The sequence below is a fragment of the Rhinopithecus bieti genome, unplaced genomic scaffold (genome assembly GCF_001698545.2).
Source record: "Rhinopithecus bieti isolate Rb0 unplaced genomic scaffold, ASM169854v2 scaffold_5882, whole genome shotgun sequence".
Taxonomy (NCBI): domain Eukaryota; kingdom Metazoa; phylum Chordata; class Mammalia; order Primates; family Cercopithecidae; genus Rhinopithecus; species Rhinopithecus bieti.
This window is the reverse complement of record NW_016805188.1, coordinates 1,753,550-1,770,924: the sequence shown is the minus strand read 5'-3', so window position 1 is coordinate 1,770,924 and position 17,375 is coordinate 1,753,550. Positions and strand designations below refer to the sequence as shown.

The 17,375-nt window shown below is 37.1% G+C and overlaps 1 protein-coding gene across 1 annotated transcript in view; it reads right to left on the bottom strand.

Annotated features, from left to right (window-relative positions):
- DNAH11 (dynein axonemal heavy chain 11) overlaps nucleotides 1-17,375 on the bottom strand; it is a 396,815-nt gene that overhangs the window by 270,409 nt on the left and 109,031 nt on the right. Inside the window, exons 29-30 of the mRNA XM_017871552.1 lie at nucleotides 5,637-5,786; nucleotides 2,599-2,832 (exon numbers count right to left, since the gene is read on the bottom strand). Coding sequence (XP_017727041.1) covers nucleotides 2,599-2,832; nucleotides 5,637-5,786 — 384 coding nt within the window. The remainder of the gene's footprint in view (nucleotides 1-2,598; nucleotides 2,833-5,636; nucleotides 5,787-17,375) is intronic.

Below are 17,375 nucleotides of genomic sequence, written 5' to 3'. Positions count from 1 at the left end.
AGCGGCACTATTCACAATAGCAAAGACTTGGAATCAACCCAAATGTCCATCAGTGACAGACTGGATGAAGAAAATGTGGCACATATACACCATGGAATACTATGCAGCCATCAAAAAGGATGAGTTTGTGTCCTTTGAAGGGACATGGATGCAGCTGGAAACCATCATTCTTAGCAAACTATCACAAGAACAGAAAACCAAACACCACATGTTCTCACTCATAGATGGGAACTGAACAATGAAATCACTTGGACTCAGGAAGGGGAACATCACACACCAGGGCCTATTATGGGGAGTGGGGAAGAGGGAGGGGGAAGGGATTGCATTGGGAGTTATACCTGATATAAATGAAGAGTTGATGGATGCTGACGAGTTGATGGGTGCAAGTATACATATGTAACAAACCTGCACGTTATGCATATGTACCCTAGAACTTAAAAGTATTAAAAAACGAAAAAAAAAAAAGGTTTAAATGACTGCATGTAAGATGGGGAGTGGAGAAAAGAATAAATGATCCTAAGATTCTTGAGGAGAGATGTAAGATCTATTAACAATTAATTAGAATGTAAGTGTCTGAGTGGAGGAACATCACTGCTAGAACCACAGAACCTAGAACAGTGCCTGATAATAAGTTAGACAACCAGAGTAAACTGAAAGAAAGGAGAAGAAAGAAAATGAATTCTGGTGTATCCATACCAAGAATAATATTCAGTCACTTTTAGTGTGGATCTGATGTATATTTATGACAAGAAAAAATGTAGATAATATATTGAGTGAAAATATACAGTAATCAAATAAATGTATGGAATGTCAAATAATTTTTTAAATGTATATCTACAGACACAGATACACAACTACATAAATAACTACACTTATATATAAATAGCTAGAGATTTATACATGTTTATACCTATAAATAGGGATGTCTATACATACATAAGGAAATACAGATAAAGATAGACAGTAAACAGAGAAAAAATTTTGATGTTTGCATGTCAAAATGTTAATAATTTTCTCCTGAAAATGAATTTATGGATGTTGTTTAAATGTTATGTCCCTTCTTTTCATTTTCTGTGACTGTATTTGTTTTATCATCTTCAACAGCAAACAATAACAAAGAAACCATAAAAGAAAAATAAAGCTGATATAAATAATACCCATAAAACATCATTTAACCTTATAAGCAATAAAATAGTCTAGCAACAAAAAAAGACAAGTTGGAAATAAGAGTTAAGAGAAAAATAACAGAGTAAAATAAGTAGGAATATGCTTGTAGAAAGATTTAAGTTTGAGTAGTGATTGATAATAGCTGAAATTTAAAAGAGGATATTATTTTAACCAAGTATTTTTAAATGTCCTTAAATGCACAATGTAAATGGTCATAATAAAAGCATAAATATCGTAAATTAACCAGAGGCTATTTTATAAGAAATGTATAATAGAATTGCATTTTAATTATCTCAGTTATTTATGTCCATGAAAGAAAAATTTAACTACTCAGCTTCAGCAACCAAGTGGCAGTTACTAGAATTGCAAAAATGGCACCCTAGGAAGAAACCAGCCACTTCTTTAAATTGAATCCTGTAACTTCAAGCCTATTAAACAGAAACCATTACCTTACCTTCCTAAGAGTGTAAAATCAAGAATTTCTTTTCTCCAAAAGTAAGCGGTACAAAACTTCTTTAGTATTATAAATAAGCTGGGTGGTCGCTATGCAACATTGAAAGAGCAAAATTAAAAGGAATAATCTACACTTGAATCTTCAAATGTGTTAACAATACAAGGATCACTCGCTATCTAAATCCATTTAATTCTTAAGATATTGAAGTAAAAGTACTGCTAAGGCAGAAAAGGGGTGATGAGGAACATTGGGAAGCATTTTAACTCAGTACCAGGAAGAGGGTGCAATCCTACCAGGTTCACTTATAAACTGTGCAACATTGGGAAAGCCACTTCATATTTCTGGATTCAGATTTTATCCACTGATAACCAGAAGAGTAGACAAACTAATACTTAAACTCCCTTTCAAGCCTAATATACTCTGATTCTATAAGCTCAAAGAAAGACTACATCTCTGAACTGTTATATAGCTCACAGCACATAGTAAGATGAAAGACTTAACGAAAGGTCACAGGGTAACTGGGACCAAGAGAATTCAAAACAGATTATTTTTCAAAGTTCTCATCTGTAATTTATAATTAACAGAAAACCAAAGCCCATGAAAATATTCACTCTTGCTAAGCCACCCTCCACTATTTTGAATAATGCAAATCATACACATATTTTCTAATAAATACATGATCTACCTAGTTGGAGAGTCTTACACAGAAGAAAATAAGTATATACAGTATCTAGGATGAGTGCTATCCTAGAGTCTTAGAAGACAATAGACATGATGTACTTTTTAAAAACCCGTATAGAAATTTAGAAGGATACCACAAAGGTAAAAAATGATTTAACAACTGATTGCTAAAATCTTCCCAGCATAGTATTTTGCACACAGAAGACACTCTGTAAATGAATGACTAAAAGAATGAATGAAGCAAGCTTACATCTTGAAGTTCCTTTATGTCTCAAAATCACAAATCTATAAAATACCTGTTTTTTATGGAAATCCTTCAGGGCTGTTTCGTAGCCTTCTTCCAGTCTACTGAAGGCTATTCCTACATCTGTGGTCCACCATATTTGTGAGCTGGTTAGCGCAACTTGAGCCGGGAAATCAAAAATCCACAGTTCCCTAGGTTTTTCCTCATAGGCCACTATGGCTTCTGTGATAGAATGACGCACTGTGTCTTGCATAGTCTGTTCAAGTTGCAGAAGCCATGTTTCCACCTTTGGAAGCAAGTTGAAATGTTGTAACACAGGATTAACTACGGAAGGATAATTTCATCCTCCTACTGGCTCTAAGGCCATGCAGAGGGTAATGCCCCAGGTGGATTCATTTTAAACCTAGGTAGAAAACTGCAAGAGGGATAACTCATAGAGGAAAGTGAGCAACTGATGGTGAAATCTTTCTCCTACATGAATCTGTCTTCTCCCAGGAATAATGCTCATCTTACTTTACCCACCAGCTGGCTAACAACTTTCAACAGCTTAAACAGAAAAGGGGTTCTCCATTACTCATTTCTCAGCTTTGAAAGCAAGGAGGTTCTAGACCAAGATTCCCCTCTGGTAACACACAGTGTTTTCAGAAACCAAACGTTACAGACACCTGTAGAGGTATGAGTCATATTCTAGAGCTTTAATAATACAAATTCAGTTAAAATTTTTTTCTATTAATTTTTAAATCTACTGAACTCTTCTCTAAAATTGTCATAGTTCCTAGTTTTAAGATAAAATGTTTCCAGGAAGTACCTTAATTATATTCCCTACTGGTTCTAATCTTCACACTTGTCAGAAATTAGACCATAGGAGAGTATGAGAGGACAACTGCTGACTTGTCAAACTTAATCTTTTTTTTTTTAATTGAAGCTTACTTTGCTCCCACAAATACAACTTAGCCCGTTTTCCATCCTGTCAAATGTATTTTGTTATATTAATCCAGGTATTTGTTTGCTTGGGATATAATTAAAAGGATACATATATTATTTGCAAATAATTGACCATAGCAATAAAAAGTGACTATAATAAATAAATACCAAGAATCACATGAGATTCTTAAGATGATACAACTGATTTCTTCCTCCACCCCTGTGAAGAGAGCAGTAGCATTCCTAGAACCTCTAGAGAATTGGGACGGAGTGATATGTGGTTAACGAGCTGACAACCTCCTCTCTTGAAAGAAACAGGAAACACTGCCCTGGCAACTGCCTCAGTATCTCTTATTAAAGGCCTTCCCTCTGGCTTCACAACTTTGCTTTGTTAACAAGCAGGAGTTCAGATTAAGCGAATTAGATCAGGTTGTTCTGATCTAACCAATGGGGTCTGGTATCTCCGCCTTAATAACTAAGGGTAACTCTTAATGTCACCAAGCAACAAGTTCCCTCATTAATTCAGTCATTATTGTACGTCTCCTGGATACCCTGGGATCCATATCCTCCACACGGCCACCTGTTCTCAAGAACTCTGCAGTCCATTTGGGAAGACCAAACACACATATATGTCAATACGTCAGCTCACGTACAGATGACTGTGCCAACAATGACAACCTAACTCAGTGTGCTTTGAGAACTAAGCTCTGATGAGGTGCTTGCTGGATCCTTCCCTTTTTGGTACTTCTCAACCAACCCCCTATAACAACAATTGCTACCTCCATTATTATAGGCATATCCTTTTTCTCAATGGGCCTAAGAGCTCCTCGAAGACAAGGACCATTTCTGAACTCCCAAAAGCCTGACCTAGCATCTGACGCACAGTAGGTATTCAACACTTGCTGAAAAATATACTAATGGACTAAATTGGGGGGAATCCAATTAAAAGAGTGCAGAAATAAAAAAAAAAGCACCAAATTAAAGGCATCTTTTTATAAAAGAAAGGCAATTAGAGGGTGAATTTGTATATGTTTACAAGTCTCTAGCATAAGTTGCTTATACAGAATAAATTAGAGCACTATAAAAACTTTCAATATCAAGGGTTCCTGCTAATGACAAACACATCCATCAATTGGACTATCCCTCTCCGGGCATCATGCCAGTCAGCGAGCAGTTTGCTGGGAGGCAGCAGACAGCAACACACTTTTGTCAAGAGAGTTTATGGCAACTTTTTCTAATCATTATAACATCATCCTAAAAAGCCCAAGAGATCAAAAAATATATTTTAATCAAAGTATTCCACCATCTGCTTCTCCTTCATTTGGCAGGATTTTTCTGGTACAATATTAAAAAGGAACAGAAAGGAGTAAAGAAAACCCTTGTAAAACAAGGTTGCAACTCGCATTTCTGCAAATACTTTAAGGAACCCCTGCCACAACCCAAATGGTTCTCCAGTAGACGCTATTCCTTCAGTCACTCTGTGGATTAACCCAAGCTATGAGAGCATCATCATAAAAAGATGCAATTTCCCTAAATCATCTGAAAACACCAGAATTGCTTTCATAAATTATAATGAGCCATTCTTGTGGATAACTGTTAAGAATATTTTTGAGGTATTTGGCTGCGAGAGGAGAGAATATGCTAACTCAATTCTGTGCACATGGTAATTAGAGTATAGGACATCAGCTTGCTAGACTCAATCAACTGTATTTACGAGGAGCCATTTATAACATTCACAATGGACTACTGAACCATAAAGCCTCTTTAAAACAAGCTTTATTGCAAGGTGCTGCTTTACTACAACCCTTCTCTGTTCTCTGAGCAGTGGTGAAAACAGAATACGCTTTGTAGGAGACTCAGTCACTGAGTTGCATTTGCCACTAATTCTGGGGTCACTCATTCAATCTGTTACAGTTGCTTCTGTCTAGTTCAATTCCTAGCATCTCTGAGACCCTGCTGGGTGCCAAAGCCACATGAGTAGAAACTGGGACGCACGGCAGAAGAGCCCTCTGTCACAGTGGATACAGGTAAAAAGGAACCTCTGAGCCCAAAACTAAGCAAAGCCTGATTTGACCTGAGTTGAATTTTGTTCTTGTTTAATTCAACCTTCTAAGAGTATGCTGAAAATACTCCCCTAGCATGGAAAACCTCATAATCAAATCTTACATGGCCCACACATTCACATTCGGCTTGGAACGGGACATACTCCTTTTCTTTGCTGTACATTCCAACTGCCCTGTGTGCAGAAACATCCTGATTGTCTTCAAACTGCAGATCCGCAATGCTGTCGAAAAGTTTGGCAAGGTGATGTGTTACCTAAAATGAGAATATTAGAAAAGATAAGAGCATTTCTTACTGTAGGTGTATTCTGATAATCTAGAGATGATGCCATATGAAGTCATGAAACTTTATGGAGTCAGAGTTTTCTCAAAATGTTTTCCCTCAAGATATAAGTTACTTCTAAAATGTCAGAGCTTGAAAGGATCTTGGTGGAGAAGTGGCCAGCCACTCTGGTCAAATCATCACATATTGGCTGACGAATATTTACCATGAAAAGTGACCTATTTTCTACTTGATGACTGGAGGCGTACTGACTTCTCTGTCTCTACCGTATTCCTGTAGACATGCATCCTGCTGGGGCTTCTGTAGTAAAGTTTCAAAAATTCAAATTCACAGCATTAGTGTACACTATGAAAAGCTATTAAAGTGTCTGAAATGAAAATGTCAATTAGAAAGAATCTTACTTTTCTGGGGCGGGTTGTCTGTTAACATGCACTTGCCTTGATACTTTGGTGAGCCCCAGAGTATCCTTGGTACATAAGAAAGGTGAGTAGGATTTCCTCCTTTTCACTGATAAGGAAATTGAAACTAAAATATTAAGTAAATTCTCCAAGTTGACATAACTAAAAGTAAGTGGCAGTTAGATATTGAATCTATAATTCCAGGCCACACCTATACAGATCAAGTTCTTCTGGTATCATAACCTCTTACATCCTAAGTTTTGCATTCTCCAGTACAAAATCAGTAAATAGCACACTGAACTCTATGCAGGTTCCAGACAATTTGGGGAAAAAAAAAAAAAAAAAAAAAAAAACAACAACAACAATAAAGATCAGATGAAAGACAAAATATTAGCATTTATTTTGCAGAAGTCAGTTTGAAGAACAAAATCTAACTGGCCTCCAACCGCAATCCCAGCATGCATAACACTTATTCATCTCGTTACGTTAGCACAGACCAGAACAAGCCTCCTCTGGGGAGCACTGCCCTATGTTTTTGTCATGGAGGAAAGGAAACAATGACATGTGTTGTGTAGGTAAATTCACACCCAAGGGGACAAAAGAGAACTGACTTTATTAATCATGGAGGTTACTCTATCATCTCTCTTGGGGTAGACTGAGTAAAGGGCAGGGTTCAGCCCAGAGGAAGCATCAGAAATGGGAATACATGTTCCCTTGTTATCATGGTGCAAATAAAAGCTGCTAAGTGGAAAACAGTTTTGTGGTTCCTCAAAAACTTAAACAGAATTACCAATGATCCAGCAATTCCTCTCCTAGGTATATACCCATAGGGTTGAAAACAGGAACTCAAACAGGTATTTGTACATCTCTGTTCACTGAAGCATCATTCACAATAGCCAAAAGGTGGAAACAACCTAAATGTCCATCAAATGATGAATGGATAAACAAAATGTGGTATATCCATACAATGGAATATTGTTCAATCATTAAAAGGAATATTACTGATACACGCTGCAACTTGGATGAACCTTGAAAACATAAGCTAAATGAAAGAAACTAGTCACAATATACTACACGTCACATCTTGTATTATCCAATTTATATGAAATATCCACAGCAGATAAATCCATAGATACAGACAGCAGATTGGTGGCTGCTAGGGGCAGGAGGGGGGGTATGAGAAGCTACTGCTTAATGGATAGGGGGTTTTACTTTTGGCTTGATGAAAATGTTTTGGAATTAGATTAAAGGTGGTTGCAAGATGCTGTGAATGTACAAAATACTATTGAATTGCATACTTAAAACAGTTAATTTTATGTTATATTTTACCTCAACAGAAAGAAATAAATATGAGCTGCTGATAACCAGAAGATAGGGTGAAGCAATACAAAACATTTCCAAGCATATAGGCTCCACTGCTATAACAAACTTTTCTTGAAATGCAGTTTAACCGGACATGGTAAGTATACCACAGCAGCTTCTAGAAACAATAGCAACCTGCCTAAATTTTCCGCATGACAAGACCAACACCAATATTGGTAAGGAACTTCTTTAGGGTGATTTAATCTTTGAAGCTTTCAGCCTTTTCATTTTTGCTGTACATGCAGTTTTAGTATCAAAGAAAATCACAGCAAGAAGCCCTCTGAGTTTAAAATAGATGAGTTTTTGAGACTCTCGCTTACTTTAAACACAGATAGAGTGGTAGCTGCCTGATCACAGCTTGGGTTCTGTTCTCCTCCATCCCTGTACATTACCCAGAGGATATTAATATAGAGAAAGTCTCCAATAATCTCATAAATCATTCTCACAGCTGAAGTGGCCAGGAAGTACACAGATGTTGAATGGCTTCTACTGTGTAATGGGCCTAGATAATATTCAACTGAAAAGCCTTCGGATAAATGAGACTTCAGCCATCAGACACCCTTACACATTATTGCTTGGGTGAGAAAATAATTTCGAGAACTTCTAGCTCTGTAGTAACTCAATGACCAGGAAGCACAAACCTTAGGCAGAGTTTTCCTATTTCTTATATATGGCATAGTTAAAGTTAGATGTTTTCATATTGTCTTCTATTTAAACTTTCTGAGGGAACAAGACTTTTTTTTTAACTAGTGTGGACCCTGTTGCCCTCAGATTTGTTCTATTTTTTATGAGATCTCTTTGTATTTGTTAACCCAAAATTAAAATTCCTTCTTCCCAGTGAGCTGTTTGGAAAGGCCTTTCATTTTACAACTAAAAAGAATAAATTAGGCTGGGTGCTATGGCACATACCTGTAATCCCAGCACTTTGGGAGGCCAAGGCGTGTTTATCACCTGAGGTCAGGAGTTCAAGATCAGCCTGATCAACATGGTGAAACCCCGTTCCTACTACAAATACAAAATTATCTGGGCATGGTGGTACATGCCTGTAATACTAGCTACTTGGGAGGCTGAGGCAGGAGAATCACTTTAACCAGGGAGGCGGAGGTTGCAGTGAGCCGAGAAGTCACCACTGCACTCCAGCCTAGGCAACAACAGCAAAACTCCATCTCAAAATAAACAAACAAACAAACAAACAAATACTTCATAGGCCCCTCTTTTGATAGACAAAGGATATGAGCACTTCAAATCATTTTTTAAAAAGAATCAATAACTCATCATGTATTTTAAGTAGGTTTCTAAAAGATTAGTGCAAAAATTGAATACACTTAGTCCTGGCTTTGCAGAATAGTACAAAATCATAAAAATGACCACACCGGCTGAAATCACATTATGCAATCTGAATGATCAATGGGAGAAACCCACGATGAGACAACAACTTTTACAAATTTTTGTCAAAACATATAAAGCTTCTCGCTGTTTGTTATAAACATACAGAGTGATCAAAAAAATCCATCAACAAATATTTTGTTGACTGCATTTTAAAACACTAAACAGTTTTCTTTGCAGAAAACTTAAGTTATTTGAATAGCACTTGCCTCCTTCTCATCTTACTACTTAAGGTCCAGAATGAGCATCTTTTCTCTGCCTTGACAAACTCATACTCTCTTTGAATTTGTATCCAGCCATCAACATTTTATCTTTCAAGCATTCAATGTCATGAAATTTCTTGTAAATCTCTTTAATGTGAAGTCAGTTTTTGTTGTTTGGGGGGATTTGTTTCATTTAATGTGTTTGTTTTTGCTGGTATCACTTTCTCTGGTACATTTTCATCCCTTTTGTCAAAACCACTGTTGTCATTCATGTTCCCAAGTTTATCTTCACTAAGTTCCCCTGGCTGCATATCACTCTCTCCAGTGGTGTTCAGTCATAACTGCCCATCATCTCTCTCTTCTGTGACTCCCATCTATGTTCGATTCCATTTTTGCTTCTAGCATTATCAATTTTCATTTCTTTGCTACACTTCCAACTTTGTTACTATTTCCTTCTGTCCATTAACTAAGGAAAAATATCATGTAGGTTCATCATAGAATTAACTATAAGCTTAGCTGCCTGTGTGTGAAGTGAGTAAAAGCAGCACAGTGGCTGATCACTGACAGAATTAGAAAGATGTGACATGACTGTCACTGATCATGATGCACATCTGTTACTCAGGCAGTGATTTTTGTGGGCTGAAGAGTTAGTAATCAAGTATGTGCTTTATGCAATCACTCAGAGTTAATATACCATAGTATCTGAAATGTGAACCGTGTTGTCAGGGCACTAGTGTTATTTAACCAAACCTTAGTAACTGAAATTCATAAATATCAGAACTGTGCACAGGGAGAACCTCTTATGAAATAAAAGAACTTACATTTATCTAATTGTAAGTAAACTGAAAATACTTAATCACTAGGTAATTTTACAATTTAAAATGCATACCGGTACAGTGATCAGTTGATCTACCTTCATGACTTACAGCTACTGTTCACTCAGAAAACAAAGGGAAAAAAGATGAAATTACAACAGCTTACAATTATATTCTCAAACCTTAATGCTTGCTTTCTGCCTATATCTAAGTTCGTATTTGCCCTATCTACCTAAAGATGCAGCTGCTGCTTATAAATGGGATAAAATATACACCAAGTCTAGTGCCACTCCTGGCCTGGTGAGCACCTCAGGACTCATTCATATGTCTTCATTAACTGATTTATTCATAATGACAATACTCACAATAATAATATTTGTAACAATATAAATCACAACCAAAACATGGGCAACCCTGGTCTTTTGTGGATGATATCTCTAGAATGAGATAAAGTGAGTCCATGATTTTTACATGTGTAAAAACTTAAGTCAATGTGTCAAAATAGTAAATGGTTGCGTGTGTGTGTGTGTGTGTGTGTGTGTGTGTGTGTGTGTGTTTTAAATAACAGTTTTGGGCCGGGTGCGGTGGCTCACGCCTATAAACCCCGCACTTTGGGAGGCAGAGGCTGGTGGATCACCTGAGGTCAGGAGTTTGAGACCAGCCTGGCCAATATGGTGAAACCCCATCTCTACTAAAAATACAAAAATTTGCTGGGTGTGGTGGCATGCACCTACTCTGGAGGCTGAGGCAGGAGAATCGCTTGAACCTGGGAGGCAGAGGTTGCAGTGAGCTGAGATTGCACCACTGCACTCCAGCCTGGGCGACAAGAATGAAACTCCATCTCCAAAGAAAATAATAATAATAAAATAATAAAATTAAATAACAGTTTTGGTCATGGTACAGGGAAATAGGCATGCAATATGGTTAAGAGACTAAATAAAAAAAAAAGCCTTCTAGAAGCTAGTTAAATCAGTAAGGCACATTCATAAAATGAAACCTCTTACAGCTACAAAACATCAAATTGTAGAGGAATATTATAATTTTGATTAAGTATATATGTTATAACTCACAAACACAGACACATTTATAAAACTATGATCACTCAAAATAGCAATGAGTATATTAATCTCATTTTAATGTATTTCTATATTTTCAAACTTTCAATAATGAACATGCAATTACTTACATAATCCAGATTTGCTTTTACCAAAAATAAAATCACAGTATAATATTTTGTAATTAGATTTTTCACTTACTACTGTAACTTAAACATATCCATGTATCATCAATGCATATAGGATTGATTTTGTGTTTCTTTCACAAAATGTTTACATGCATGAATTATATAATTTTGTATAAATGTGTTCACAACACAAATGCTGGCTTTTTTAAATAAACTTTTGGAAATTGGAATACATATGCAGAAAAACGGGAAAACATCATGTGTGTACAACTTAATAAATTTTAACAAAGCAAGCACAACTCTTGTGATTACCACAAGATTAAGGAATAGAATACTGGTTGGGCATGGTGGCTTATGCCTGTAATCCCAGCACTTTGGGATTACAGGCCAATGCAGGCAGATCACCTGAGGCCAGGACTTTGAGACCAGCCTGGCCAACATGGCAAAACTCCGTCTCTACTAAAAATACAAAAACTAGCTGGCCGTGGCGGTGCACACCTATAATCCCAGCTACTCAGGTGGCTGAGGCATAAGAATTGCTTGAACCAAGGAGGTGGAGGTTGCAGTGAGTCGAGATTGCACTATTCCACTCCAGCACTCCGGCCTGGGCGACAGAGTGAGGCTCTGTCTCCAGGAAAAAAAAAAAAAAAAAAAGAATAGGATACCAGCACCCATAAGACTCCTCATGATGCATGCCAGTTACTATTTCTCTAAAAAGGGATATTATCTTTACAGAAGTGAATTCACATAGTATGCACTCTTTTGCATCTGCCTCCTATGGTTCAATATTATGTCACTTGAATTCATTCATGTTATTTGGTATAGCACTAGGTGTTTTTCATTTTTATTACTACATGGTATTCCACTGTATAAAGACAATACAATATATTTAGCCATTCCACTGTTAAGGGACATTTAAATTGCTTCTTGTTTGGGACTACTATAAAAAAGCGGCTATGAAAATTCTTGTATACTTCTTTTGGTCCATCTATGTATGTATCTCTGCTGAATGTACACTAAGAAGGTGAACTGCTAGATAAAAATGTATGATATATTCCTATTTAGAAGATGCTGTTAAACAGTTTCCCTAAGTAGTTGTATTAATTTATAATCCTGAAGGCTAGATATGAACATTCCCATTACTCCACATCCTTTCCATTGTTTAGTGAGCTTTAATTTTAGCCTTTGGTGAGTCTGATCTTGATATCTCATTGTATTAGCAAGCATACGTGTTTTTTGAATCCCAAATCATATCAATAATTTAGGAAATATCCACGCAAATTAAAAAGAGAAGGGAAAATGAATACTAGGCAGAGTATTTCAGTCTAGTAAAGAGAAACACATTAACTTATGATGTTTTCACCAATCTTCCCAAACTCACTGATGTCAAAACAATGATATCAATGTATTCAAGAAGGGAAAAAATAAAAGAAAATAAAACTTGAATTAGTACTTGATTTTAATAAATTTTTTGCTTTGTTTTTAAATTTCAAGTAAAATATTTTAAATCAGTAGCACATAAAGTCGTTGATATTGATGAATGTATATCCACATACACATATATAAATATGTAAACACATAACTAACATATATTAATTAACTGCAGTATAACAAAACACCCCAAGATTTACTGGCTTCTTCACGGGCCACAATTCTGTGTGTTGGTTTTGGCTTGCCTTAGCTAGTCCAGCTGTGCTCTCCCACACATTTGTAGTCTGCTGGTGATCGATGGCTTCTCTCACGTGTGTGATGGTTGCCCAGCTGGTAGCTTGGGTATGGGCATGTTCATCTCATTATCCAGCAGGCTAGTGTTGACTCATTCATGACGGGATGGTTACAGGTTTCCAAAGAGCAGCAAAAGGGCAAGTGTTGGTATACAAAAACTTTTCAAGCTTTTGCTAATGACACAGTGGCCAAAACAAGTGATATGGCAACCCAAATGGAGAATTAGTATCTAGCCTTGATCAATACTACCACATCACATTGAAAGGGCATGGATAAAGGAAGGAAAAGAATTTGTGGCCAATTTTACAATATTATATGTTATGTACTTTTACTGGTTCTTTATGCACTTTGTTTTGCCTGTTACTTAGAAGCCAAAGAGACAATACCTAATGCTTTCCTCATTTGGTATATAAGGATATTGAGGTTCAGAAACATTAAGCAATAACATTGTCAGTAATCAATAGGGCCAGTACTTAAACTTACATATATATTATTTCAATGTTCCTATTTTTTGGTACTATTCCATCTTCTAATGATTGGCTAATGCTCCAATTTTGTCTACTTCCATACAGTTGACATTTCAGTGTTCATAATTTTTTGGTATAGATCCAAATTTCCATCTAGTGTCATCTTCCTTTTGCTTGAAGAACTTCCTCTAACATTTCTTGTAGTGCCAGTCTGGTGGTGATGAAATCTTTTGAGTTTTTGAATGTGTTAAAACATCTTTATTTTGCTATCATTTTTTAAAAAGGTATTTTTACTGGGTATAAAATTCTAGGGTTGCAGGTGTTTTTTTCTTTTAGTACATTGAAATTGCTGCTCCACTGTAGGCCATGCGTGGTGGCTCACGTCTGCAATCCCAGCACTTTGGGAGGCCGAGGCGGGTGGATCACAAGTTCAGGAGATGGAGACCATCCTGGCTAACATGGTGAAACCCCGTCTCTACTAAAAATACAAAAAAATTAGGTGTGGTGGCGGGTGCCTGCAGTCCAAGCTACTTGGAGGCTGAGGCAAGAGAAAATAGTGTGAACCTGGGAGGCGTAGCTTGCAGTGAACTGAGATCGGGCCACTGCACTCCACTCCAGCCTGGGCAACAGAGCGAGACTCTGTCTCTCAAAAAAAAAAAAAAAAAAAAAAAAAAAAAGAAATTGCTACTCCACTGTCTGCTCACTTGCATTGCTTCCAATGTGAAGTCTGTTGTCATCCCTATGTTTGTTCACTTGTATAAAATTTGGTTTTATGCATGATTTTGAGAATTCCATATTGCTTTGACCAATTTGAGCAATTTGGTGTAGTTTTCTTCCTGTTTTTGTGTGTTTGGGCTCATTAAGTTTCAGGCAAGAAGGTAAATCCAGTTCCTTTCATCTTGGCCAGAAACAGAAAATATACCTCTTGTTGTGGTTTTAATTTGCATTTTTCCCCCATAACTTTTGAAGTTGAGCAACCATTCTTATGTTTACTAACCATTAGAATCTTTTTTTGTGAACTAAGGATTCTGCCCACTTTTATATTAGATTATGTGCCTTTGTTCTTTTGTAGGAATTCTTTATATATTCCATATATGAGTCTTTTGTTTGTATTGCAAACACCTTTTCCCACTTTGCAGCTTGCATTGTTATTCTCTTAACAGTATCTTCTGATAAGCTAAAGTTTTAAAATTTTAACATAGTTAAATTTATCCAATATTTCCTTTGTAGTTAAGACTTTTGTGTCCAGTTTAAGAGATTTTGCTTATTCCAAGATCATGAAGATATCCTTCCTCACACGTTGTATATTGTTTCATTGTTTTACTTGTCACATTTAGATCTACATCCATCTGGAACTGATTTTAGATATGGTAAAGATCTAATTTTAGATATCTGATTTAGATATCTGATTTTTAGATATAGCAGATTCTTCCTCCCCCAACCCTGGCAAATTTCTATCCAATCCACCTTAGAGCCATTTATTATTATTGTTTGATTCTCTGTATAATATCCTCCTTTACGGGGTCTGAGTTCCAGTTTTTATTTTCTTCCTTCTTTCAAGTTCCATGAGCCTCCTGAAACCTCTGATCAGCTTCTCATGCCATTGGCCACATCTATGAATTATCAAATGTCTCAAGGAGAAAAGCAGCATCAAACATTAGGTAAATCTCTTTGTGCTTTCTTCTGCTGCTATCTTAGCCCCTGAAACACTAACTTCTTCAATGCTCTTTAAATGCTCCTCAGTGCATTCAAACAGAGTTAGTTAAATATTTTAACCACTTTTCTAGTTGTTCCCAGAAAGAATGGTACTCTGTTAAAAGCTAATTTGTTATAGCTGGAAGCTCTACCCACTGAGTTTAAGCTGGAACTGGACAACCTTCATCAAGTGGCATCAAAGCGAGGCTGAGACCAGAACAATTTCATATTCCACACAAGGGCCTAGAACTCCTTGCTGGCAGGACCCCACATTCACAACATTTAATCTTTGGATCTCATAACATCGAAGTGATATTTTACTTTAATCTCACATTATAATAACCCTAATGTTGTGTAACTTATACATTGGCCATGGAGAGAATTCCAAAGGGGCTACAATAGAATAAAATGCAGTGGCAACACATACGCGAAATGAAGAAAAAATTGTGCATATTGTTATACAATTTGTGATTAACCACATATTCATCATTTTGAGAAGATAATCAAGGATAATCTCCATGGGATATATAATTTGACATTTATTTTGAAATAGATTCTCGATTTTCTTGTCATACACCTAAATACCTGAACCTCTAAGTGAATCAGGCTGCCTTTATATTAAGGTATCTATTTAAAATATTACACATTCCTAAGTCATGACAAGTAGAGTTGCTCTTATGCTGTACTTTCTGTGACAGACTACACTTTCACGAGCAGCTGCTATTCCTTGCTCCTCAGCAGCACGTAAATAGAGCCAATGGCAAGATGGTCAAAACCACCACCCCTTTTCTGCGTCCTTTTGCTCCTTCTTTCTCATTCCTTCTTCAGCCCCAACTTAAACTCAGGAGCAACTGCTTCCTCCACTTTAGATACGTCATATCTTTCCAGCTTTCTACTTCCTTTAGGAAAGTTAGAAGTTTTTTACTGATTTCATTTTAACTAAAATTCAGTCTTGCATGCCCTTAACTTACCATGTACATTTTGAGTCCTTTTCCTATTAATTTTCTAAAGAACAATCTCCTCCTGTCAGTGAAGGTTCTGGCATACTATGAATGATCATTGAGCTCCATCCTCTTGAAATTCATATGCTGAGACACTTCCACTCCATCAGGAAGATAACCAAATGGAAGCTCTGCATAAAAACATACTGTGCTTGTGGGAATGTGGGGTCTAGATATTTGCTCCTTTAAGATCCAATGGTTCTTTTCATCACCTAATATAAAGCTCATTTCTCACAGGCCCCTTTTTGAATGCCAATATTTACAGTCTATTAGAGTTATCAGTTGAGTGCCATCTGTCTCATCGCTGCAATTTAGGAGATTTCTCCAAAGACATGTTGGCAGATTTCCTTGTGTGTAGACTGGTGCAGATGCCCTTGAAGGGCATTTCTTCATGCAAACATTCAGCATTCCTGAGTGTATGTATCTTGTCATTTTAGAGAATGCATTGTGGCTTCAATTTGCACAGCTACAACCATCTAACAGCCACATTAAGTCATATTTTAAAAAGGTGAAATTAATTTACATGTATATTTAATCCAGTATATCCCAAAATATTATCATTCAACATGTGAGTAATATAAAAAGTTAGATCTTTTCCATTATTTTATTTGCGGCAAGTCTTTGAAACCAGGTACGTATTTTATATTTACAGCACAGCTCAATTTGGATTTTTCATCTGAAAATGCTACACCTGTATTTTTCATTTCATAGAATATGCAGGGGCAAAGGTAGATTCACACACCCAAGATGTTTCAAACACACAATGTTTTCCGATAACTGAATCAAATATCAAGGTTTAGATTTAAATCAATTGCAATTCATTACAATAAAAATCAGTTCCTTAGCTGCCACATTTCAAATGCTCAGTGGCCATGTAAGGGTCACAGCTACCCCATTAGAAGCACAATTAGAAGGGGCGGAGCAAGATGGCCGAATAGGAACAGCTCCAGTCTCCAACTCCCGGCGCCAGCGACACAGAAGACCGGTGAGTTCTGCATTTTCAACTGAGGTACTGGGGTCATCTCACTGGGGAGTGCCAGACAATCGGTGCTGGTCAGCTGCTGCAGCCCGACCAGCGAGAGCTGAAGCAGGGCGAGACATCACCTCACCTGGGAAGCGCAAGGGGGAAGGGAATCCCTTTTCCTAGCCAGGCGAACTGAGACACACAACACCTGGAAAATCGGGTAATTCCCACCCCAATACTGCGCTTTCAGCAAACGGGCACACCAGGAGATTATACCCACACCTGGCCGGGAGGGTCCCACGGCCACGGAGCCTCCCTCATTGCTAGCACAGCAGTCTGCGATCTAACCACAAGGCAGCAGCG